Source organism: Daphnia magna, linkage group LG7 (genome assembly GCF_020631705.1).
Source record: "Daphnia magna isolate NIES linkage group LG7, ASM2063170v1.1, whole genome shotgun sequence".
NCBI lineage: Eukaryota > Metazoa > Arthropoda > Branchiopoda > Diplostraca > Daphniidae > Daphnia > Daphnia magna.
Genome location: NC_059188.1, coordinates 12,785,633 through 12,806,962, shown reverse-complemented (window position 1 = coordinate 12,806,962; position 21,330 = coordinate 12,785,633). Strand labels below are relative to the sequence as shown.

Below are 21,330 nucleotides of genomic sequence, written 5' to 3'. Positions count from 1 at the left end.
GCAGGTAAACCGACGAAGAAGAAAGAAAGAGAGAGAGAGAACCCCCCGGCGAATGTTTGCCGTGTAGTCAAAGTCCGGGGCTATTTAAGAGCCGGTGCACATTTGGTCGCCGGACATTAGCTCGTGACAATCCGTGCAATCAACTTGCATCAACTACTCCAGCGTCTCCATTGTGAGTTTTTGTTATCATTTTTTTTTTTTTTCTTATCTCTTCACTTTTAACTTAAAATTTTAATTCATATCATCAAACACGTAGCGTTTCTGGATTTGGCAAATTTTTCGCGTCTTTTTTTTTTCAGAATTTTTTTAAGTTAAGTTTCTTTAAGGGCCTTCTCAATTAAGGAACTAACGGTATTTCTCAGCTGCTTCTTATGTAACCAATAGCTCCAAAGTTAAAAGGTTTGAAGATTTAAACAATTGAATAGGCCTAAAAGGAAACACGTTCTTTTTATACGATTGCCTTTTAAATGGACACGATGGAAAGGCAGGGGGGACTTAAGATGGATGGGGGGGTCATACCTAAAAAACCAGGAAAGGTAAAGAAAAATAAACCCATCCATGTCTAAAACGGCCCTGTAGCGTTAGTTCAACGACCTCTTGTTCATCTTCAAAATCTTGTAGTCGTAGAGAAGTGGGGAATTCTGATGTCGTGACCTCTAAAAGAAAACCATTGAACAGTAGAGTCTTGTTTGAGAACGCGGAAATCTTCCACGTCTAGTGCGTGTGCGTGTGTGTCTGTGTCTGTGTGTGTGTGTGTGTGTTGATAGAAACCCGAAACCGTGCCCCCTAAACAAACCCAGGAGGGAGTCGTCCATCGGACCCCCCTCTCTCTATTTAACCTTTTCTTCTTGAAGTCTGGATGATAGTGGAGGCAATAGGGGAAACAAAAGAACCACTAGACTTGTTGACCTGAATTGCAAATGACTCGAGCTCTTCAAGAATGGCTTTTGGGTTTTCTATACGTGTATAATGATCGTTCAAAGGGGAGGGAGCCGAAGAGGAGCTCAAAGAAAGAAAAAAATAATAAAAAGGGCCAGGTGGGTGTAGGCATTGTGATGGCTGCTATTCGCCCGATGGGGCCATCGGGCATATCCGCTTCGGATAGCCCATGTATGGAAAAGGCCCGGGTAGGTGGCGGAGGAGGAGGATGATGATGAGGAACAGGTAGTAGTTTACGCATAAGTAGCCATACAAGAGTTCAAGGTCACGGTCAGGTTTCCACCCAACTAACGGTTCCTCCTCCTCATCTTCACGGCACTCACCTCCAAACACCCTCCCTCTTTTTTTGTGTTTTCGCCCGCTCTTCCTTGACTTTAACCCAACGACCCAGTCACGATCCGGATGGTCAAGTCACTCAGCGCTTGATATCCATCCACTACGGACGTCTTTTCATTTGTCTGCCTTGTTCCTAACGTGCGTGTGTTTCACTTCCTATTTGAATCGTAGGATCGAAAGACTTGCGCAACAGCTGTGACTGAAACATTTCTGGTTTTCTTTTATTTCCAGGCAGTTTTATTTGCTGATTTTGTAAGCGCACAACACCCCCCAAACAACAAACAACAACATGTCTGTCCGATCGGGTGCTATCGCCCTCGTCCTTGCGCTTTGCGCCGTCTCCGTCCACTCTCAGGTGTGGGGTTACGTTTCCCAGAGCTTTTCGCTCGTGCGCTCCGACATCCTCGAAGCCGCCAATTACGAACTGGTAGCCAACATCTCTAACCGCGATGCTGGAGAGGTAATTGCAACTAGTTCATTTAATTGATTGATTCATTCATTTGGGGAGGGAATTTCCATTTTTAAATATTTTGTTTTTCTACTGCGCAGAACTACGAAGAACGTTTGTACCCGGCCAACAAATGGGCCTGCACTGCCCGCACTGTTCCCAAGACCGAAAGCTCACCCACCCGCAGCATGTTCGTCGACCTCTTCCGATACTTTGCCGGAGATAACTCTGCTAGTAAGATATTTTATTTCCGTTCATTTGTTTTGTTTTCTTTTTCTTCAAGTTGAAACAAGAACCAAAAAAAAAATGTTTCGTGATTACATTTGAATCCATTGTTTGTTAACAGAGAAAGAGATTGACTTGACTGTGCCCGTCAACACCTTCGTCCAGCAACGCGACAACGATGTCACCTACTACGAGACCTGCCTCGTCTTGCCCGCCAAACTCCAGGCCGATGCCCCCAAGCCCAACAACCCGTCCGTTTTCTTGGACGATAAACCCGAAATGGTCGTCCTCACCAGGTAAAATACAACCAACCAAAAAAAAAAACTAGCGGCATTTTTTTTTAAATTTAGCAAACCGCATCTCTGATCATTTGCCTTTTTTTTTTCTTTCTTTTCTTCCTTCTTCTCGTGTCTGCTTGTGGACGCCAGACGCGTGAGTGGCTACTTCATCACCGACACCGCCTGGGAGGAGGAGGCCATCAGCCTGAAAAAAGTGCTCAAGGAGAAGGTGCCCGAGGCCGACTACCAGAGCTACTACCGCAACGGATACGACGCCCCCATGAGGATATTCAACCGCCGCAACGAAGTTTGGTTCAGAAAGACCGGTGAGGCCGCCCAAAAGACCATCGACGAGTACAAGAAACGTCAGGCTGAGAAGGTCGCCGCCGCCCCGGTCGTCGCCGAAGAGGAGAAGAAACCCGTCGCCGATGAGAAGAAACCCGTCGCCGATGAAAAGAAACCCGTCGCTGACGAGAAAAAGACCACCGAAAAGAAGACGGAAGAGAAGAAGAAGGTCGAGGAGCCCAAGAAGACCGAAGAGCCCAAGAAGGACGCCGCTCAAAATAGAGAATAAATCTGGACGTTCTTGGTGTGCTTTTGTTTTGTTTTTTTGTTTTTTCCCGGAATCCTCCTGCCCCCATCCCCATTTAGTGCGGAAGAGAGCGACTCCTTTTCTCTTGAAGGGCGCTGTGCTGCAAAGACAAACACTCTTTTGGCCATTAATTTATTCTAGATATTCTATCAATGTACAATTTCTGTTTTACCCAGTTGAACTCGCTGTCAAGAGTGTGTTGCCAAGTGGGTTCTCCTCTTTAACTTGTTGTTTCAACCCTTTCCTACCAAAACCCAAAACAGGGTCGAGAGGTCGTTTCTTTTCCACTTTCCCATTCTTTTGGCCAACCAAATGCCAATATATTTATACATCGACTCATTTTTTTGTATGTGTTGCATACTCTGGCTTCTCTAGTGAGGCTTTTCAAATACACCTTTTTCGATTACAAATCCCAATTGCTGTATTTTCTTTTATGATGTTGAAAGGAAAGAATTTTAGTTAAAGAAGATGGACATGTATTAAAATGTTCTATATATAAAGACAGCAACAAGGATAGATTGTTCAAACTCGTTTCTTGTCGGTTAGGACTCTGACAATGCAGCCAACTCCGGCAACAGCGTGGACTTTCTCATGCCATGCCAGCAACTGGCCACTAGAGCCTTCTGATGGAGTTTCAAAGCCTCTGTAAATATACTTCATCAGGATATCAAGATGATCACGATCAAGGGCATTAACCGCCTCCTCTATCTGGGAAGATTTCACAGAGAGCAGCACTTGCATTACTACATTAAGGGCTGTGTCCTACGTGAATAGCATTACGAGGTAACTGAGTTAAAGAGACCTACAATTTTCTAATAATGTTGCACTTACTTTGATCATTTGATTTCGTGATGAGATGGGAGCATTCCTAAGCACTGTTTTCAGGGCTTCAATGTTCTTCCCCGTGAAAAAAAAATTGGTTAAGGAATATACGAATTTTAAATCTTAATTTCTAAAAACTTTGAAAGTATTTTTGTTAAAAGGATATTGATTGATAAAGTTGGTAATTTCTTTCTCGTCTGGTCCGACCGGAGGTGACTGTGATTCACCACAATCATCCTCTTTGTAGTTATCTTCATTATACTGGTCAACATCAATCTTACGAAAGGCAGAACTTGAAGTATTTTTAGCCATTTGTAATGACGTAAACTTAAGATGGTAGAATATTGGAAAGACAATATTTTATTCGTAACCCTACTGTCACTCCCTTTTTTGCGGCTTTTAATCTCTTGTCAACAATTTCGTCAGCTAGCAACGTTGCCACGTCCCACTTGGTCTGACGTCTGATCTGAGTCTGATTCGTGGGTTTTTATCAATTGGACCGGGATCGTGAATTCGTGATTCATGAATTCTTGTTTCATGGGTAGTCGGAAACGATCAAGATAGTACCTGATGCTTAAAAAATCGAGGTAGTAATCTTGTTGGACAATATGGAAAAATACAACGATAAATTGGCAGAAGAAGACGAAGAGTTTGTTTTATGTCAAATTTGCTACCTGAACTTTGATGAGAAAGAACATGTGCCAAAGTATTTAAAGTGTCACCACTTTTTTTGTCTGTCATGCATCAAGGTAGTATTTCATAATAATAAACCTAGTAATTACTTTTGTGGTAAATTTTGTGTAAATTTTATTTGGTAGTGTCTGACTGGTCTCAATGAGAATGTGATTTCTTGCCCGACATGTAGAACACAGTCAATTTTATGCCCCAAAAAATGTGAGGAATTATTTACTAACCGCCTTGCCTTACGTCTTTCAAAAGTGGTGGAAGGAGTTCATGAGAAGGCAGAGAAAGAAGCGTAACTATGCCTTCGATAATTTATTTGTACATAAAATATTTGTACTTGTATTCATTCAAGGTTTTCTACTATTTATATTTAGGAAACAGCAGCAGCAATGGTGTTCGGTGTGTGCCTTTCCTGCATATGAGGGTTGCCACGAAACCCAACATCCAATTCAAGATTCCATGCAATTCTATAATGCAAGAATGTTACTGCTAAAATCTATTATCAACAAGACAAACTATCTGTGTAATGAAGCATTAGTAGATTGCCACAAGATTGAGTCAGCACACCAAGTCATTCTTGCGTGGATCAAATGGCTCCAGCTGGAAATCGTTCAAAGTGCTGCAAAAAACACTGCCACTATTGCTCAGCTAGAATCTCTTATAATAGATGAAGCCTGGGCACATATTCCTCAAGAAGCAAATATGTATGCCACAATTAATAACATCAACCAACTTATAGCCAAGTAAAAAAAAAATGATGATAAATTTTGTTACATTGATACTGAGTTAAGCACGTCTGTTCTCAGATGCTCTGATCGATGCCAAATGGCCGAAAAAGCCGAATTAGAGTCCCACAACTTTCTCCGAGCTTACTGCAGCGCCCATCAGGAATCCGCAAAATTTTTCGAACCTGAGCAGTTCTTAAGAGATGGTTCACCTCCAGCTTTGGTCAGTTGGTTAAAACGGATGAATGCCTTTGATGAAGGGATCACTTTTAGCCAAGCTAATAAGCGTAAGAAATCTGAAAGGTTTCCCATAGAAGGAAATAACCGGAATGTTACCGTGTGAATCATAACATTTGCAGGCTGTGTTAACGTCCTTGCGTTCCTTATTTCGCTGTTGAGCGGAGAACAGCTTCCCGCACACGATTCTTCATTGAACTGTGTCCCTACCAGTAAAGATGTCGATGCAAATGCGAAAAACAACATCGCCACAGATAACCATGCGGCTATTACCAGTGAACCACGCCGTTCGTACTCGCTGTTTTATTTTTTATAGTTTATTTTTATGATTTATTTTTTTTTTACTGTTATTATTATTTGCAGCATTTTAAAATTAAGTCTTTTTTAAATTATTGTTTTATACTTGTAGCTTCTTGTTCTGGTACTCACCGGCTTGCAAAACGATTTGCTGAAGACGATTCAGAATCCAGCGCCCACGCTTGTAAAAGAGAACGGGGATCAGTTTTACAAAAAACTGAAAATGCTTGGATCATGCATAATTCAACCCAACAGGATGGTAATGTATATCATTGTCTCAGTGGAATAGACGCTCAGCAAGAGCCAGGATGAGCGTCACTAATTATGAGCACGTACAATAATTTAGTCCATGAGAGCTTGGTTCTTCCATCTCCAAGAGCTGGAGCAGCCATAATGCAGGATATTCAGCATGAAGCAGACATGGAGATACAAGAGGTATTCCAGAGCATCCAAAGCCGGACGTCAAGTGGGAGTCAAATTTATGGATCAAATAAAGCCGAAAGCCCTTTGCAACAAGGATTTCGCACAGGCATGCAAATACGCAAGGCACCAGAAGCACGTATAATGCGTCGCCCATCTTCTACGTTACCGCTCAATCTTGCTCTGAATAATGTCGCTGCTGCTGCCGCAATAACCAGTAATTGCGCGTTGACTGGAGGAGATAATCCAGAAATTATCGAAATACGAACTGTGGTGATTTATTCAAGGATTTTGCGCTTTGCAAGTCCAAAAGTAACAAAATTTTTACATTTTTACTCTACAGAATCCGCCAAACTGGCTTTTGAATAATCCTCGCAGATAAGGTTACTCAACATATTTTTTTAAATGGTTGTAATAATTAGCAAACAAATTATCGACTTTTTTCAGACCTAAGATGTTTTGTACGACCTTCGACGTACACATTCTAGCTAGTCGCTGTGATGCAAATCAACCATATCGCACGTACAGTACAGACACGACAGGAGTCAGTGGGTATTTTCTGACATATTCACCGTCTCTTTTTTTATTTGGTATTTTTTTGTACGCGCTAACTCAGAAGACTCTATTGTTTGCACTGTTTAAATTTAATCACAAATACTTTTTATTAACCCTTTTCAATTGAGGAAATCCTGATCAGCTGATGACGACATAAATTTTCTTAAATTTTTGTAGAAACAATAGCATTTTTCGCAATACACCTCCAGTGTTTTCAAAACCTAAACTTAATTTACCAAGATTTGTCGAACTGGAAACATTGTCATCAACTCTTCATCATCATCGTCATGAAGCTTTACTGCTTGAATTCGACCTTTGTCAAATGAGGACAGAAATTTTCGTCTGCTTCTATTCAAAGTAAGCCCGTTTTCTCAGAGCCAGCATCTTCTTTGACTCTCCACCTCAGCAATACATTGGGTTATTAAATCTTGTTCTCTTTTACCCATTAGTTGTTAATTTCTTCGTTTTGGAAAGCCGCAGCGATAGGAGAAAGAAAAGCGTACAGTCAAAAATACCTAGAATAGCACATATCTAAACCTATGGATGAGAAGTCTCACTTGTTTCCGGTTTTCTCAGCCGATTGAAATTGCAGAAGGATGAGGAAGTAAGTCAACGTTGTTCCTATTAGCTATAGTAAAAAGAGAGTCAATATTTTATTGTACCTCATGCAAAGCAAAATATAAGTAATGTTAAACCTTACAGAAGGAAATAATTGTTTCTTCACATCGAAGAATCCCATGGCATTGATATTTGATTTCATGTGCGATAGCTGCTCTATAAACAACATCACCTATTAAAAGTAGGATTAGCTTTGTAAAAATTTAAAATTTTCCTTAACACTTGCTCATTTACTTCATATTGCAATGGTGGTTCCTGATGGTGCATCTCTGCTAAAGCCTCAAAAACCTTATCAGACTATTGATGTAAATCAGAATAAAGATTATATCCTTGAATAGCAGAATATAAAGTTTTACCTGGCTGGTGATATCATCAGAAAAAGAAGTAAGAAGAAACAGATGAACAACACAATCAAGGCATACCATAGCATTCATCACTCCCAGAGGTACATCATCACTGATTCCACTCATTAGAATGAACAGTGAACAGTTAATGAAAGAAACGAAGATGTAAATTATTTCAAATGTCAGGAAGGTTCCGAAGCAACAATTAATTTTTCGGACCGAATTGCAGACCAAGCGGTGGTGGCGTCTGAGAATGTTTAACTGACGATATTGTATTTCCACTATCACGGGACTAGCAGCATTAAGCTGGTTTAGCTGATCATCTATGCCCTTACGGATAGCTCCAAGCTGGAGGGATATAATTTGGGTTAGGATGCAAAACAAGGCAAGTTGAGTAGCTGGGTAGATCTTAGTTAAAAGACCAGATACATCCAGGATTTTCCGTAACCAAGTAATATCGTTCGAGGTTACAAGAAGTAGTAAAAGGGTTTCCAAGGACAATATCTGCTTTTAAACGTCCAACAGCTCATTAAATGTGCCGAAATCAATTCGGAAATGCAAATAAATTACCAAAAAAAACACGTAGAAGAAAATTTTGATTGCAAGACTCCTGCATGTGGGGTAAATTTCAGAAGAAGGTAGATTTTCGTCCAACCGTTTGAAAGAACTGATGAGATCTGTCCAAGCGTCAGACCGACTGAATACCAGGAAAGAAATTTGACAACCGACCGTGTACACCGCAATATTCACGTTTTCACAAATTAAATTCCACGACAAAGTCAACGTTGAAATCCCGCTCAAGTAAGATGCTGACACAGTCTTTGCATTGTAAACAGTGTGGATTAGCAGGCTTGACTGAATCAGTAATAATACCACGAAAGAAAGGGTGTGATGGAAATTATTTGCGAATCGACAGGTAGAAACATCAAATGGAGATGGAATTCCCAGAAAACACATCCATTTTATTACAGGTTCTACACTCCAATGGAGATCCTTGATGGGTTCTACATTGTCTTCAAGATTTTGCTCGAATAGATTCCCTCGAACTGGCTGTATTCTGACTGGACCAGACGGAGACATCTCCTTACAACAGGTGAGACTTCCCAACTAACCAAATGTCATCCTACTTTAGATTTTTCCTTTCTTTCATGAACCATTAATATTATTTGTACAATAGGACCTGGATCGATCGTTTGGATCATATTAGCTAAAGGTATAATGATTGTATCTGTGAGAGCTGAGCACTTTGATAATTGTAGTGGGAAATTCGTTAAGTCCACCCGATCACCTTGACATTACGCATTTGTCGATGAAGACCCATCAACTCGTACAGAGAACAACGGAGTTATATTTGCACAACTCATTGACAGGTTTTTTGTTTTGTATTGCACTACATTGATTATAATCGAACATTAATACGAATTGTGAGTGATGGCAATTATGAAATCAGCTTTCTTTTTTTTCAGCAGACTGAAACTGCAGAAAAATAAGGAAGTACGTCAACGTCGTTCCCATCAGCTGTGGAAAAAAAATCGTAAACCCATTAAGGCAAAAAAAATTCAAACTACGTAAAAGGTGAAGTCGTACCGTGGGAAGTAAAGATTTGCTCACTCTGAAGAATCCCATTGCATTTATATCGAATTTCAGGTGTGACAGCTGGTCTGTTAACAAGGTAACCTACAATCAATGGCAGATGTAATTTTAAAGTTTAAAAATGTTTCGTTAATGAATTATTGACCCTTTCACCTCGTTTTGTAGTGACGGTTGCTGATAGAGTAAATCAGCCAATGCGTCATAAGTCTTATCAATCTATTTGTTAGTAATCAAAAGGTTTTAGCTTAGTTTTATGCATAAAAGATGGCATTTTCAAACCTGGCTGACGATATCATCCGAATAAGAAGTCGGAAGATACAGATGTATTATGCAGTCCAAGCAAACTATGACATTCAGCACTTCAAGAACTAGATCGCCATTTATTGCACCCATTAGGGTATACAGTGAGCTGATGGTAAAGATGATGAAAACGTGGACGACCTCAAGAGCCAAAAAAGTACCAAAACAGTAATTAAGTTTGTGAATCGAGTTGCAGACCAAACGGTGGTGACGTCGGAGGATTCTTAACTCAGAATTTCTTGTCTCCGTGATGGTGAGACTAGCCGGAAGGGACTGCGTACACATTTCTTCGACATGTTTCCGAATAGCTTCAGTTTGTAGCGAAAGTGTTCGTGTCAAGACGCAAAACAACGCCAGCTGTGTGGCTGGATAGATCTTTGTGAAAATGCAGTATCCTTCTAGGATTTTTCGCGTCAAGGTACTATCATTTGTTATTGAATCGAGGAGTAACAGGGTCTCTACGCAAAGCATCTGCAATTGTAATTAAAAAATGAGTTAAGGTTATTAGTATGTTTAGTCAAAGATTGAAGAAACGTTTGAAATTTTAAGAAAAGCAATGGAAACCGATGAGATGATGAAGATCAAAATTTTAATTGCAAATTGTCTGGATGAGGGATAGATGTCAGAAGTTGCCAAATTTTGGTCCAACAATGTCAACAAGTTGACGAGGTCTGACCACGCGCCAGATCGGATGCATATAAAAAAAGAAATGCTACTGCCGATCGTGTACAGTGCCAAAGTTAAATTTTCTATGACGAAATTCCATGCCAATGTCGAGGTTGAGATTCCATGTAGGTAGGCAGCTGAGATGGATTTGGCGTTGTGGATTGTGTAGATTACCAGGTATAAATGACTCGACGTCACCAGCAGAAAACAAAAGGTGGTATGGAGAAGTGTGGCAAATCTACAGATTGAGATTTTCCTAGGAGTCGGAATTGGGATTCCAAGGAAACACATCCATCTTGATAGAGGTTCCACACTCCAGTGGAAACTGTTACGTCTTAGTTTGACCCCTTCATGTTCCAGTTTGGATTTGTTTTGCTGAATTGCCTGAACTTTGCACGGACGCAGATACAACATCTGGCTAAGACTTTTCTGAGTACCCAACTAATAGAATGTCCTTAATTTGTTGTCCTTTTATCTTTGTTACCCCCCTATTCTTCTTTCTCCGTGATACATGGCGATCGAGGCAACGTGGAAATGCAATTTAATCTATCATTATCACCAGTTAGCCTAAAGTCCTTTTAGGATGATTACCCATCACTGTCTTCATATTCCTTTTGGTTCGATATATCGATAGGCAGAAATTAAAGATCATTAATTATGTATGTATCTCCCGTGCTTCAGATTCGATGAATTTGCATAATTTCTAAATAAGTCCAGCAGTTTCGTTCACTGCTTTTCCCTATTTCGAAAACCATTCCCTATAGATTTCTTGTCCTTGTGTGATTTCCATAACCACCACAAGCACTATTTTGCTTACCCTCCCTCTACCCTTCTGCGATTCCCTTTGTTGTAGGCACGTGGCATCGGCCTAATTGTTTAGTCTTCTGTTGCAAGTTATTCTTTACAGTGGTATTTTCAGTGCAGCTCTCAAGCTTGAGTTTTGGGTAAATATACTTGTTCTAATAATTATATTGTTCAGTTTTAGTTATCTGATAATAATACTTTTTTAGTGTTGTTAGTTATTCTATATACGTAAATGTAACCATTCTATTGTAAGTTTCTGTTTATTTCCATACCTCTAGCATGTTGACTTTCGGGTTTTTCCAACTTTGCAGGCACTCAAATTTGTTTTCCAGGACTGGCGTAGTACATTTATAACGGGCCGTGATAAAGCATTTCTTGGCGGTGAAATGACTTGCATTTTCCTCACAAATGCAAGTGCAAAATCTGTGTTTTTTATGCCTGGGAGCGAAAATGTCATAACTGTTATGCCGTGAGGATCCGATGTGGTGCATACGTTACCATCTAGTAGGTAGTCACTTTATCGCCTTGTTCTAGCTCGGATCAGCAGTGAAACGTGTGATGAGGTAACAAATTTTGCATTTCTGTGTCATTTACTTTTATTACCCTCCTTGAAATTTTAGTTTACCAAACGACATGAAAGAAGACCCTCCCAAGCCTACGACTGAAGTAGAAAATGGCCACGGGCTTGTTACGGCAGTAGTTCCGGAAGAGGAAAAGAAGAGAGGATTTGCATTACTGATTCACGACTTCAAACAACGCAGATTAATTCCAATTAAATTCCTTAGCTTAATCATCTATTCCGGTATGTAAAAAAGAAAACTAAAAAAAATAGGAAATACATCTATAATATCAATGACTGTCGAAATACTTAAGGGCCTTTTGCTTAACTGGATGCATCAGCAGTTTTACTTTTGCTTGATTCAGAGTTGACCAGTGGAATGACCTCCAGTAACCGTTCTCTTTTGGAAACATAATAGGTTATGGAGTACTACTGCCGTTTTTTGCTATTCATATGAAGTCACTAGGAATCAGTGTCGAAGAGACGGGTGCCATTTATGGAGTGTCTTCTGTTATCGGTGTATTGACTCCGCTCTGCACGGGTATGATTGCCGATAAATTAGGGAATTTCAAGGTACATTTTTCAAATGGTTTTAGTTAAAAGAAAAGTAAAATATTATTTGCACGGCTAGGTCCTGTTGAGCTTGTCGTTCGGATTAACTAGCATCAGTGCACTTCTCTTCTTGCTCGTTCCAGTGGGAAGGACATCTGTTAATTATGCGCTTAATACGTCATTCGTTGTTGGATGTTACGACGCTTCCAACCTGACGGATCATTCTTCACAAATGTTTGTTTCTACAAGCCTTGACCTGAACGAATGTAAATTAAGAGTAGGAAATGACCTGGGAAATGATGAGGCTAACATTTCGGTAGTTCTAAACGAATGCGGTTACATGTGTTACCATGGCAACGAGTTCTACGATGAAGATTACACTGAAGCCGATGTGGTAGCCGAAGTACAATCCTTAAACAATTTTACACACGCCGTTCGTGACGTAACTTTTTTCCCCGACGATTGGATTTTAAATGGATGGTGTTCCCGACAGGCCCCTGGAGAGGCTATTTGTGAAAGAAATCTAGAATCTGGAACACCACTGAACGCAACGTTAGCATTAGACTGGTCCAGCAACATTGGCAATAAATCCAGAAGGTTTCCCGTTAAATGGATTACACTGGGAGACAATAGCTATATAAATAGTAAGGGAATGTTTAACAGCATACGATTATGCGACTCACACGACGAAGGGCAGAAACTTAACCGAACAGCCTACGTCCAACATTTTAACGACAGCGATAAGAACTCCTTCCAGTTCTGCCGGCCACAGTGTATCGTACGCATCATTCGCTCGGAATTGTGTTCCAACGTGGCCCGAGAAGAAGTCTTCAATCCTCTGCTGACTTTTTGGCTTTACATGTTGTTTCGTTGCATCTTTGAGGTTCTTCTTGGTGGTTCTGCCACGTTGTTCGAAGGAGCTGTTTTGGCCTTGGTGTACGAAGTCCGTGGTGATTACGGTTTCCAGAAAGTGTTTGGATTTATAGGAATAGCCATATTTTCGCCCATATCTGGAGTTCTGATTGACCGTGCCAGTATCGATGAAAACAACCAAAATTTCCGGTAAAATCTGATTTATTCAAATGATTTTAATATATTTGTAAGAAGAAATGTTGTATTTTGTCAACTTAGGCCAGCATACTTCCTTTTCGGTTCATTGTTTGGAATGGCTGCCTTGGGGTTGTTGACGATCGACCTGAAGTTCAAACTTCCCGCCGAAAATGTGGTGAAAGACGTGAAATCTCTATTAAAAAACATCGAGCTGGATGCTCTACTAGTCATTGCACTTATATTGGGTAACACCGTTTGGTGAAAGGACAAGTTTAATTAATGGTACTGATTTGAGTTTGATAATATTGTTTTACAGGACTGCTGGTGGGTTCCACGGGAAGCTATTTGTTTTTGTTGTTGGAAGAGGTTGGAGTTAACAAGTCATTAATGGGATTGTCGATCATGATCTCTTGTCTTGCAGCAATTCCACTTCTTCTGTTTTCCGAATTTATTTATCGGAAATTCAGCTACCCCAACGTCATAGTCTTTTGCCTTTCCATTTTCGTTGTCCGTTTGATTGGTATATCTGGTTTACTTTTATGAATTTATCTTCTGTATTTATTACCTTTATAAACTGGATCTAATTATTTAAATCTACAGGATATTCGTACATCTCCATGCCAAGCTTGTGCCTTGTCTACGAATCTTTAGAAGCCATTACTGGACCTTTAGCCATGACTACACTCGTTATCTATGTGTCAAAACTGGGCACAACATCTACTATGGCTTCCATTCAAGGCCTGATTTCAGCAATCTATTTTGGCTTGGGTTAGTTAATATTCAATCTCATCCGTCTTTAAAGTCAACCGGAAATTTTACATCCATTTAGGCATTGGAACAGGAAGTTCTGTTGGTGGCCTACTTATTGGAGCGTACGGTCAACGGACAACTTTAAGGATTACTGGTGTCATTGCATTTATCACTGGTTTATTCTACTTCCTCTTCAACGTTGTATACTCACGCAGAAGGAATGCCAACAGCATTAAAAATGACAGTGCTGCAGTTAATTGATATCGCGTTTTTTACAAAGACACGAATTTGAATTCGGGTCTCAATCAACAGATCGTACCAACTGCTTCCGCGGCAGCATACTACTCACTAACCAGATAAGACGTTCAATTAAACAAACGGCTATACTGAAGTAAAAATAATAACAAAATAGTTAAACATTCTTGAAAGTGACCGTTATGAGCGAAGTCTAACCAAAGCTCCCAAGGAACAGGTGACGAAAGTGGTTTTAACAGGGGCATTCCCGCGTTATGAATATAGCCAATGATATTTAGGACGCTTTCAATTTGCAAATTCGGATTTTACTCTTGAACCTCTCGCGCTTCAATACAAATCTTTCGAATCTTTTCAACACAAGTTGACCGACATTTAAACTCAACGTATCTTGTAAACTCTGATGTTCCTTCTCCAACAAAAAAAAAAAGGCGTGACGCCATTTTCTTTTAAAACGACTGGAATTTAGAATCATTTTGCACTCAAATGTCTAATGGAGAGGACGTCTGTATTACTAAGTACGGCAATCGGCAACTGATGACGAATAATGCAACTCTTGAATTGGTTCTATGTGCCAAATAGGAGGTTTTATCGTAACGAACAGAAAATGCATGAGACGATTTGCGTCTATGACATGAACCAGACAAGTAACAATCAAACCATGTACACGTACAGTTTATGCCGACCCCAGTGTATTGTTCAAGTGAATCGCACCGAGCTTTGTTCCAACATGGCTGAAGAAGATGTCGTAAATCCCTTGGTGACCTTTTGGGTTTTACATGTTATTTTGATTCATCTTTGAACTATCACTAGGTGAATTTTACTTGTTTGTGGGAGCTGCAGTGGCAGTTGTCAACCAAGTCGGTGGTGATTTCTGTTTTCAAAGAATGTTTGGATTCATCAGCATCGCCATTTTTTCGCCAATATCTGGAGCTCTTCAATTGGCACTTACAGTACAGCTATAACTGACAAGGCAATGTGACGTAAGGACCTAACAAAATTATTTTTGAAGCATTGAAAATAATGAAAATTTTTTGTCCTGTCTTCATTAGACCTGCTTTCTGCCTTTTTACTGGCATATGCTTCATCGCAGCATTAGGAATGTTGATGGTAAATCTTAATTATAAAACTCCAGCGGAAAATCAATTTAAAGATCTTGGATCAGTTTTGAAAAATATTCAGTTGGACGCTTTACTGATAGTTTCCCTTCTTTTTGGTATGATTTTACACTTGAGCTGGAACACTGACAGAAATGACAATTTTTCTTTTTTATTGCTACTAGGTACCATAAACAGTTTCTGTGCAAGCTACTTGTTTCTGTTCTTGCAAAATGTTGGAGGCACAAGAGCCTTGATATGGGGTTATCTAACACATTTCAGTCTATGACTGTGATACCATTGCTTCTCATTTCTGACTTAATCTCACGTAAACCGGGCCATCCAAATGTGCAGACCCTCAGACTTTCCATTAATTTCATTCTATTACTTGGTACTTCATTTTATTTTCAATTTTGCATTACCCTAAGCTTAAACTGAGGATTCAATTCTGTTCGTCTCGCCGCCTTAGAGGATATTCGTATTTGAAAGATCCAGGATTATCTTGTTTTAATCGTTGGATGCGCTGTGCCACAACTTTGCACGGACTTCACATAGCTTATGCTAACGAACCATAGGGACGTTGACTACTGTTGCTTCCATTAAAGGATTGCTGGGAGCAATAACCTTTGGACTAGGTCCAGAAAATGGTTAACTTTTTATCACAGATAGTTCTTACAAACAATTTTTTCTTCTTTTCTCTATTCAGGCCAGGGAATCGGCAGTGTAGGTGGAAGTTTACTTATTGGAGTCTACGGTCAGCGAGTAGCCTTCCGTATTATGGCTAGCATTTCCCTTGTCACCGGATTTTTATATTTCGTTTTCAACTTTTTCGTTTCGTTCAACTCGTTCGTTTCAAGAACAAGGAACGAACAAAATAATGCCACTTTTCGCGGAATGCAGCTTCTATGGTACGCACGTTCTTCATTCTTCATTACCAAAATCGGTGATTTAATGGAAACAAATTCTTATCGTTACAGTTAACTATCCATTTTCTCGACGACAAAATTAACGAAAAAGGTATTTCTTGTCTTGTAAATTTATGTGGCGAATGCAAAAGAAATGGTCAAACACGAAGTTAAACTGGTTTCTACGACATCTGCAATTTTGGGACACTTAACAGAGATATCGATAGTTGGTTTTGTTCCAGGTTTGTTCTTCAATGATTAAGTGAGTGCGACATAGCCCGTCTGCCGAAGACAACATAAGTTGAAGAATTTTCAAGTTCATACGAATCTCGCCAAGTTGCACGACGCTGATTAGAAGGACTTTCTAACATATGGTAAACCATTTAAACCGCACTGAAGGTGTCAGTGGAACAAGGCAAACTATTTGGGCACAGTTTTAACAACCGAAATGTCCCTTTCATTGTTTATATCACCTCTCACCTCAATTTAACTCCCACTTGCCTCGAGCACCTTTTTTGTTTAAGCCACATCTATGGCCTTGATCCACTTACAAAACCCGTTGAGCTTTCATCCTTCCAGTGGAAATTATCAACAATTTCCCAAAACAAAAATAGCGAAATGACTAGCCTACAACTATGCGGGAAACGTGAATTAACTGGCGTCATAGTAACCTCGTGAGTAGGACAGACTAGTCTGGAGAATAAGGCTTATCTTATTTTTGGTGGAAGCTGTAGCAACATCCACGCTGAAGAGCTCCGAGTCAGCAGCAACATTTCACAAGGTACGAAACATGTTTATAGTACAAAACATAAACCATTTTAATGTTTTCCTCCAATCTTGTTTTGGATTTTTGTTAGAATTGCAGATAATTAAACTACAATGAGCGACGAAGCAAACAATAATGAGCACCAACCTAAAGTTTCAAGACGCTTGGAAAAGAGGAAAGGATTAGAATTGCTGATTTACGATTTGAAACAGCCAAAACTTATCCCCATCAAATTGTTGACCTTTATCATCCTGTCAGGCGAGTAAAATTATTATATATTCTTAAACCCGGTGTAGGCGTCAGTTTGAAAACTTTCCTAAAAATTCATCTGATTCAAATTATGTATTGACTATTCAACAATAGGTGTAGGAGTGCTATTACCATTTACAACTATTCACATGAAGTCATTGGGAATGAGTTTTCAAGAAGTGGGTGCCATTTATGGTGTTTCTTCAGTCGCTGCAATTCTATCGCCGTTTCTCCTCGGATTAATCGCCGACAAACTCGGAAATTTCAAGGTTATTTCCATTAGAAAGGTTACCTTAATTAAAATCCAATCGACCTAAATTATTTCTTTAGGTGATGATGAGCATTGTACATGCCTCTCTCGGCATCGTGGGGCTACTCTTTTTAACTGTGCCACCAAGCAAAGTGTGGCATCCTTATCCGGAGAATTTAACATTTGCACTCGGTTGCACGGACACTAATCCACTGCATTTGAATTCAGCTACCCTTGCATTGGCCGACCTCGACTCGAATCCTTGCCACGTTCATTCAGAAATGATTCGTGAAAAGTTAAACAACATGTCAGTTGCACTAGAAGAATGCGGCTATATATGCTACGACAACAATCGCCCGTCTGACGTGAGCAATGCGGAGCTGAACGAGCCCACCACAGAAACGGACCCTTCTTTGCCGAAGGTTGCGGTCAAGAAAGTTGTCCTACCCAAAATGGAGTTTCGTGATGCAGTTTTTTTCCCGAATTATTGGAGTCTAGATGTGACTTGTTCTCCAACTCGTAACGGCGACCATATCTGTGAGTTAAATCGTAAAAATGGTAGCGAGCCAATTCAAGTGAACGCGACGCTTGGATTGGATTTGACCAGCAGCTCGGTCAACACTAGCGGACGGTTCCCAGTCAAATGGATGACGATGGAAGACGGAATTTACAGCGGACAGAAATTGAGCAATTTTGAGTGCGGGTCGTATGGTGAAGATCAGAAATTCCGTCAAACGGTGTACTTCAAAGACTCTAATCAAGCGGATAATGATCGTGCCATCTATCAGTTCTGCAGACCTCAGTGTGTAGTGCGGATTCATCGCTCTGAGCTTTGTTCTAACTTGGCCTTAGAAGAGGTTTTTAATCCTCAGCTGACCTTCTGGCTGTACATGTTGTTTCGCTTTATCTTTGACGTGTTGCTGGGAGGGCTGGACCTTTTTGTTGGAGCTTCCGTGGCTCTAGTCAGCGAATTGGGTGGAGATTATGGTTTCCAGAGGATGTTTGGCTATATTGGCATAGCCATCTTTTCGCCGATTTCTGGACGTTTGATCGATGAGTTTAGTCCAGATTTAAATGTCTTGGGAAATACCAGGTAATCTTTTGGACATCATTTGGGTGTGTGATTACATTTATTTGTTTTTCTCGTTTCATTACAGACCTGCCTTTTATCTTTTTGCTGGCCTCTTTGGAGTAGCAGCCATCGGGATGTTAACAGTCCATTTGGATTTTAAACTTCCAGCGAAAAGGCTACTAAAAGACGTCGGATCTTTACTCAAAAACGTTGAATTGGATATGTTACTTGTGGTCGCCTTTGTCTCCGGTAACACAAAAATATCTAAATTAAATGGCATAAAAAATTAATCATTTTTTAAACTTTAGGAATCTGTAACGGTTATGGATTTTACTACTTGTTTTTATTCTTGGAAGAAATTGGGGGCACCAGCTCTTTGATGGGGCTGTCTAATACGTTCCAGTGTCTTTCCGTAATTCCGTTGCTCGTCTTCTCTGACCGCATTTTTCGCAAATTAAGTCATCCCAACGTTCAAGTCCTCTGCTTTGCAGTGAACGTCATTCGTTTAATCGGTATTTAATTTATGATGAAAAAATGGCTAAAGTAACTATTTTGAAATTGAAACCTTGGAACAGGATATTCATATTTGCACGATCCGCAATTATGCCTCTTTTTTGAATCGTTGGATGCAATTTCTTGGAATTTTGCGCGAACGTCACATGTAGCCTATGCCAACCAACTAGGAACAACATCTACTGTGGCTTCTATTCAAGGCTTATTGGGCGGAATCACCTTCGGTTTAGGTAAATCACAATCACACAATGCATGAAAGAGTGAAATTGACATTTTTTGGTTTAAAAAGGATTCGGAGTTGGGAGTTTTGGCGGAAGTTTACTCATCGGAGCCTACGGGCTGCGAGTGACATTTCGCATTTTGGGTGCCATCTCTTTCATCACTGGATTCCTCTACCTTCTCTTCAACATCTTTTACTTGCGACGAAGGAATAGTGAGACTGTCAATAACATGGGCGCTGATGGAGTTGCTGTTGAACCAACTGTTACGTCTAATGGTGATCGTCACTAGAAGGTTTACCGTAATCTTTAAATTGGAATTTGAAATTAACACCTAAAAAGATTGTTTCTTACATATTCAGGTCGTTTGTGCCATCATGGTTGAGCAAGACAACGAGCATCATTATTGAGTATTCTTTGTGATTTAAAGATTTCGTAATTTATTATTTGATCGCTACAGTCGTTAACATCTTTTGCACAAAATTCCATGTTAACTAACAAACAGTTGTCTAAATGAGAGATCCGTGTATTTTCTTCCAGAGCGTCAATACATCAAACTACAATTACATCGCACTGGGGACAATGGTATCATAACTATTAATTTTGATTAAATTTTTTCCTTGAAAGGTAGGGCCACAACAACCTTAACTAATCCGCACCAGGATCGTCCCGTGGTAGTAAAACTGGAAAATCGAAATTTCGATTTTCTTCAGCTATTGAAAGTTCAAATACACTTGTAGCGACTAGCTCATCTTATTTATACTGTAATTATTGAACATTTTGTTTCGTTACAAGCATTTTAATATATCGATATTTTTCTTTTGCAGTTTCAATCGAGTTTTGTACATGAAGTTTGGTTTTCCTATGGCAGATGGCATTTGTTGTTTTCCAAAGCCAACAGGTGTTATATCTAAAAAAAACAAAACAGGTAGACCCATTTGAGACCCTTATCGTTTGTTCTTTCTTTTCAGACCACACAAATAACGACACGCACAAGTGGAATCTGACGTCAACGCTGACAGTATCTGTTGCTGGGAGTTTTTTATGACCTTTAAAAAAAAAATAAAAAAATAAAATAGATAAAGAAGAAGCTAGCCCTCGGCATCTTTCACCGCCGCCACCCAGCCCTGGTTATTATTTGAATATACGTCGATAAAACAAGAAAGAATTATTTCCGGTGATTGGGGCCATTTAAAACAACGATCATCTTCACCGGGATTGAATACATTTCGAGGGGCGGTGTTTTTATTTGATATGCAAGAGGCTTTTATGGAGAATCGGAGGAGGAGTCCTGGATATAATCCATTCCCATTCGAAAATCCAACTTTCTCTAGCGATCGAATAAAAATAAAAGAAGAAGAAGAAAACAAAATTTCGGGAACAACATCCCAGGTGTTTACCTTAGGAAACGAAAAAAAAACAAAACAAAAAAAACATAATGGATTTTGGAAATGCGTTAGCAAACGGTTCGGTGTGTTTTTCAGCCCAAGAACGAGAGGTTATTACTTTCCGCTTTGTCATTAAAAAAAGTAAACCCAAGCTCTCACGCACTTTACGTCGTATGGGTACCGACATTTACCTATTATTGGTAACAGGTGTCAAACGATACCCAGCGGGGTTAGTGAAAAAAAGTTTTGTACACAGTCAACTACACAGTGTGTGACAAGTGGGAGGAGGAAGAGCCACACATCGCACACACCCACTTTGTACGAAAATGTAAATTAACTAAAGAAAACCCCCCCAAAAAGGAGATGCGTTTATTATAGAACAAATGGAACACACACACAAAACAAATGGGAAAATACACGATAGTGTTAATTAATAATAGCTCTACCGTACCGATATCGTTATTAGTCTGTATATATACGAATACACTCGCAGATAGGGCGTTTTAATACGCTTGGCAATGTGGTGGTTGTCAGGGCAAGGTGACATATCTAACCGTCCAGGTATAACGCGATTGGTTGTTCATTTAACTTTGCGTTTGCTCTTCTTCCCAACACACACAATGAGCGAGTCGATAATTAAAAAAGCCGATCGACTATACACCCGTGGTACCGTACATGGATAGGAACAAGAACGAAGATGCCTCATATAATGGCAATAAAAAAACGGTAGAATGAAAAGATCGTCGACCGCGCAATCAAATGAAAAGAAATTCAAAATGGCTTTTTATGTGTATATATAGAACAATTGTTTCACCACGTAAATTGC

General features: G+C 39.9%; 7 protein-coding genes across 10 annotated transcripts; 4 read left to right on the top strand and 3 right to left on the bottom strand.

Annotated features, from left to right (window-relative positions):
- The first annotated feature begins 37 nt into the window (after positions 1 to 37).
- LOC116927928 (heme-binding protein 2) lies at positions 38 to 3,228 on the top strand. Of its 2 annotated transcripts, none has more exons than XM_032934973.2 (5): positions 38 to 172; positions 1,507 to 1,735; positions 1,825 to 1,957; positions 2,070 to 2,244; positions 2,377 to 3,228. In XM_032934973.2, the coding sequence occupies exons 2-5, from the start codon at positions 1,565 to 1,567 to the stop codon at positions 2,798 to 2,800; spliced, it is 903 nt and encodes a 300-aa protein (XP_032790864.2). In that variant the 5' UTR covers positions 38 to 172; positions 1,507 to 1,564; the 3' UTR covers positions 2,801 to 3,228. The 2 variants fall into 2 exon arrangements, with proteins under 2 accessions (XP_032790864.2, XP_032790865.2); XM_032934974.2 differs by lacking the exon at positions 38 to 172 and adding an exon at positions 1,258 to 1,413.
- Positions 3,229 to 3,277: 49 nt separating this feature from the next.
- Positions 3,278 to 4,090, bottom strand: LOC116927930 (actin-related protein 2/3 complex subunit 5-B). Its single transcript, XM_032934977.2, has 3 exons — positions 3,807 to 4,090; positions 3,650 to 3,722; positions 3,278 to 3,580 (listed from the first exon to the last, which is right to left on the bottom strand). Exons 1-3 carry the CDS (start codon positions 3,950 to 3,952, stop codon positions 3,341 to 3,343), a joined length of 459 nt encoding a protein of 152 aa, XP_032790868.2. The 5' UTR covers positions 3,953 to 4,090; the 3' UTR covers positions 3,278 to 3,340.
- A 9-nt stretch (positions 4,091 to 4,099) lies between these two features.
- LOC123474785 lies at positions 4,100 to 6,784 on the top strand. The gene is made up of 9 exons (XM_045177466.1): positions 4,100 to 4,389; positions 4,459 to 4,616; positions 4,699 to 5,067; positions 5,131 to 5,336; positions 5,409 to 5,573; positions 5,696 to 5,842; positions 5,930 to 6,276; positions 6,347 to 6,386; positions 6,451 to 6,784. The coding sequence occupies exons 1-8, from the start codon at positions 4,249 to 4,251 to the stop codon at positions 6,383 to 6,385; spliced, it is 1,572 nt and encodes a 523-aa protein (XP_045033401.1). The 5' UTR covers positions 4,100 to 4,248; the 3' UTR covers position 6,386; positions 6,451 to 6,784.
- A 327-nt stretch (positions 6,785 to 7,111) lies between these two features.
- Positions 7,112 to 8,600, bottom strand: LOC116927586. The gene is made up of 5 exons (XM_032934616.2): positions 8,091 to 8,600; positions 7,533 to 8,024; positions 7,411 to 7,473; positions 7,259 to 7,348; positions 7,112 to 7,186 (listed from the first exon to the last, which is right to left on the bottom strand). Exons 1-5 carry the CDS (start codon positions 8,598 to 8,600, stop codon positions 7,112 to 7,114), a joined length of 1,230 nt encoding a protein of 409 aa, XP_032790507.2.
- Positions 8,601 to 8,883: 283 nt separating this feature from the next.
- LOC116927926 (gustatory and odorant receptor 24) lies at positions 8,884 to 11,374 on the bottom strand. Of its 3 annotated transcripts, XM_032934969.2 has the most exons (5): positions 9,978 to 10,493; positions 9,393 to 9,884; positions 9,267 to 9,329; positions 9,108 to 9,197; positions 8,884 to 9,038 (listed from the first exon to the last, which is right to left on the bottom strand). In XM_032934969.2, the coding sequence occupies exons 1-5, from the start codon at positions 10,491 to 10,493 to the stop codon at positions 8,967 to 8,969; spliced, it is 1,233 nt and encodes a 410-aa protein (XP_032790860.2). In that variant the 3' UTR covers positions 8,884 to 8,966. The 3 variants fall into 3 exon arrangements, with proteins under 3 accessions (XP_032790860.2, XP_045033404.1, XP_045033403.1); XM_045177469.1 differs by lacking the exon at positions 9,978 to 10,493 and adding an exon at positions 11,156 to 11,374 and having other exon boundaries at positions 8,884 to 9,197; XM_045177468.1 differs by having other exon boundaries at positions 8,884 to 9,197.
- On the top strand, positions 11,307 to 14,404 carry LOC116927925. Its single transcript, XM_032934968.2, has 8 exons — positions 11,307 to 11,446; positions 11,504 to 11,685; positions 11,861 to 12,015; positions 12,074 to 13,056; positions 13,126 to 13,289; positions 13,361 to 13,564; positions 13,645 to 13,812; positions 13,874 to 14,404. The coding sequence occupies exons 1-8, from the start codon at positions 11,442 to 11,444 to the stop codon at positions 14,053 to 14,055; spliced, it is 2,043 nt and encodes a 680-aa protein (XP_032790859.2). The 5' UTR covers positions 11,307 to 11,441; the 3' UTR covers positions 14,056 to 14,404.
- A 990-nt stretch (positions 14,405 to 15,394) lies between these two features.
- Positions 15,395 to 19,682, top strand: LOC116927924. Its single transcript, XM_032934967.2, has 12 exons — positions 15,395 to 15,534; positions 15,613 to 15,778; positions 15,850 to 16,051; positions 16,121 to 16,829; positions 16,906 to 17,072; positions 17,178 to 17,332; positions 17,394 to 18,406; positions 18,471 to 18,634; positions 18,694 to 18,897; positions 18,961 to 19,128; positions 19,188 to 19,411; positions 19,479 to 19,682. Exons 5-11 carry the CDS (start codon positions 16,928 to 16,930, stop codon positions 19,406 to 19,408), a joined length of 2,070 nt encoding a protein of 689 aa, XP_032790858.2. The 5' UTR covers positions 15,395 to 15,534; positions 15,613 to 15,778; positions 15,850 to 16,051; positions 16,121 to 16,829; positions 16,906 to 16,927; the 3' UTR covers positions 19,409 to 19,411; positions 19,479 to 19,682.
- Positions 19,683 to 21,330: the final 1,648 nt, after the last annotated feature.

Bases quoted from the DNA above. Each gene is read 5' to 3' on its own strand.
- LOC116927928 (XM_032934973.2), top strand. From the start codon at position 1,565: ATGTCTGTCCGATCGGGTGCTATCGCCCTCGTCCTTGCGCTTTGCGCC. The intron at 1,736-1,824 runs GTAATTGCAACT...TCTACTGCGCAG, and splicing joins CTAACCGCGATGCTGGAGAG to AACTACGAAGAACGTTTGTA. The intron at 1,958-2,069 runs GTAAGATATTTT...GTTTGTTAACAG, and splicing joins TGCCGGAGATAACTCTGCTA to AGAAAGAGATTGACTTGACT.
- LOC116927930 (XM_032934977.2), bottom strand. From the start codon at position 3,952: ATGGCTAAAAATACTTCAAGTTCTGCCTTTCGTAAGATTGATGTTGAC. The intron at 3,723-3,806 runs ATATCCTTTTAA...TTTTTTTTTCAC, and splicing joins ATTACCAACTTTATCAATCA to GGGGAAGAACATTGAAGCCC. The intron at 3,581-3,649 runs GTAAGTGCAACA...CTATTCACGTAG, and splicing joins CACGAAATCAAATGATCAAA to GACACAGCCCTTAATGTAGT.
- LOC123474785 (XM_045177466.1), top strand. From the start codon at position 4,249: ATGGAAAAATACAACGATAAATTGGCAGAAGAAGACGAAGAGTTTGTT. The intron at 5,068-5,130 runs GTAAAAAAAAAA...GTCTGTTCTCAG, and splicing joins ATCAACCAACTTATAGCCAA to ATGCTCTGATCGATGCCAAA. The intron at 5,574-5,695 runs GTTCGTACTCGC...TTATACTTGTAG, and splicing joins TATTACCAGTGAACCACGCC to CTTCTTGTTCTGGTACTCAC.
- LOC116927586 (XM_032934616.2), bottom strand. From the start codon at position 8,600: ATGTCTCCGTCTGGTCCAGTCAGAATACAGCCAGTTCGAGGGAATCTA. The intron at 8,025-8,090 runs GTAATTTATTTG...GTTTAAAAGCAG, and splicing joins TCTTCTACGTGTTTTTTTTG to ATATTGTCCTTGGAAACCCT. The intron at 7,474-7,532 runs GTAAAACTTTAT...TTACATCAATAG, and splicing joins CTGATGATATCACCAGCCAG to TCTGATAAGGTTTTTGAGGC.
- LOC116927926 (XM_045177468.1), bottom strand. From the start codon at position 10,493: ATGTTGTATCTGCGTCCGTGCAAAGTTCAGGCAATTCAGCAAAACAAA. The intron at 9,885-9,977 runs GTTTCCATTGCT...TTACAATTGCAG, and splicing joins TGATCTTCATCATCTCATCG to ATGCTTTGCGTAGAGACCCT. The intron at 9,198-9,266 runs GTGAAAGGGTCA...CATTGATTGTAG, and splicing joins AACCGTCACTACAAAACGAG to GTTACCTTGTTAACAGACCA.
- LOC116927925 (XM_032934968.2), top strand. The intron at 13,290-13,360 runs GTAACACCGTTT...ATTGTTTTACAG, and splicing joins AGTCATTGCACTTATATTGG to GACTGCTGGTGGGTTCCACG. The intron at 13,565-13,644 runs GTATATCTGGTT...TTAAATCTACAG, and splicing joins TTTCGTTGTCCGTTTGATTG to GATATTCGTACATCTCCATG.
- LOC116927924 (XM_032934967.2), top strand. From the start codon at position 16,928: ATGAGCGACGAAGCAAACAATAATGAGCACCAACCTAAAGTTTCAAGA. The intron at 18,635-18,693 runs GTAACACAAAAA...TTTAAACTTTAG, and splicing joins TGTGGTCGCCTTTGTCTCCG to GAATCTGTAACGGTTATGGA. The intron at 19,129-19,187 runs GTAAATCACAAT...TGGTTTAAAAAG, and splicing joins CGGAATCACCTTCGGTTTAG to GATTCGGAGTTGGGAGTTTT.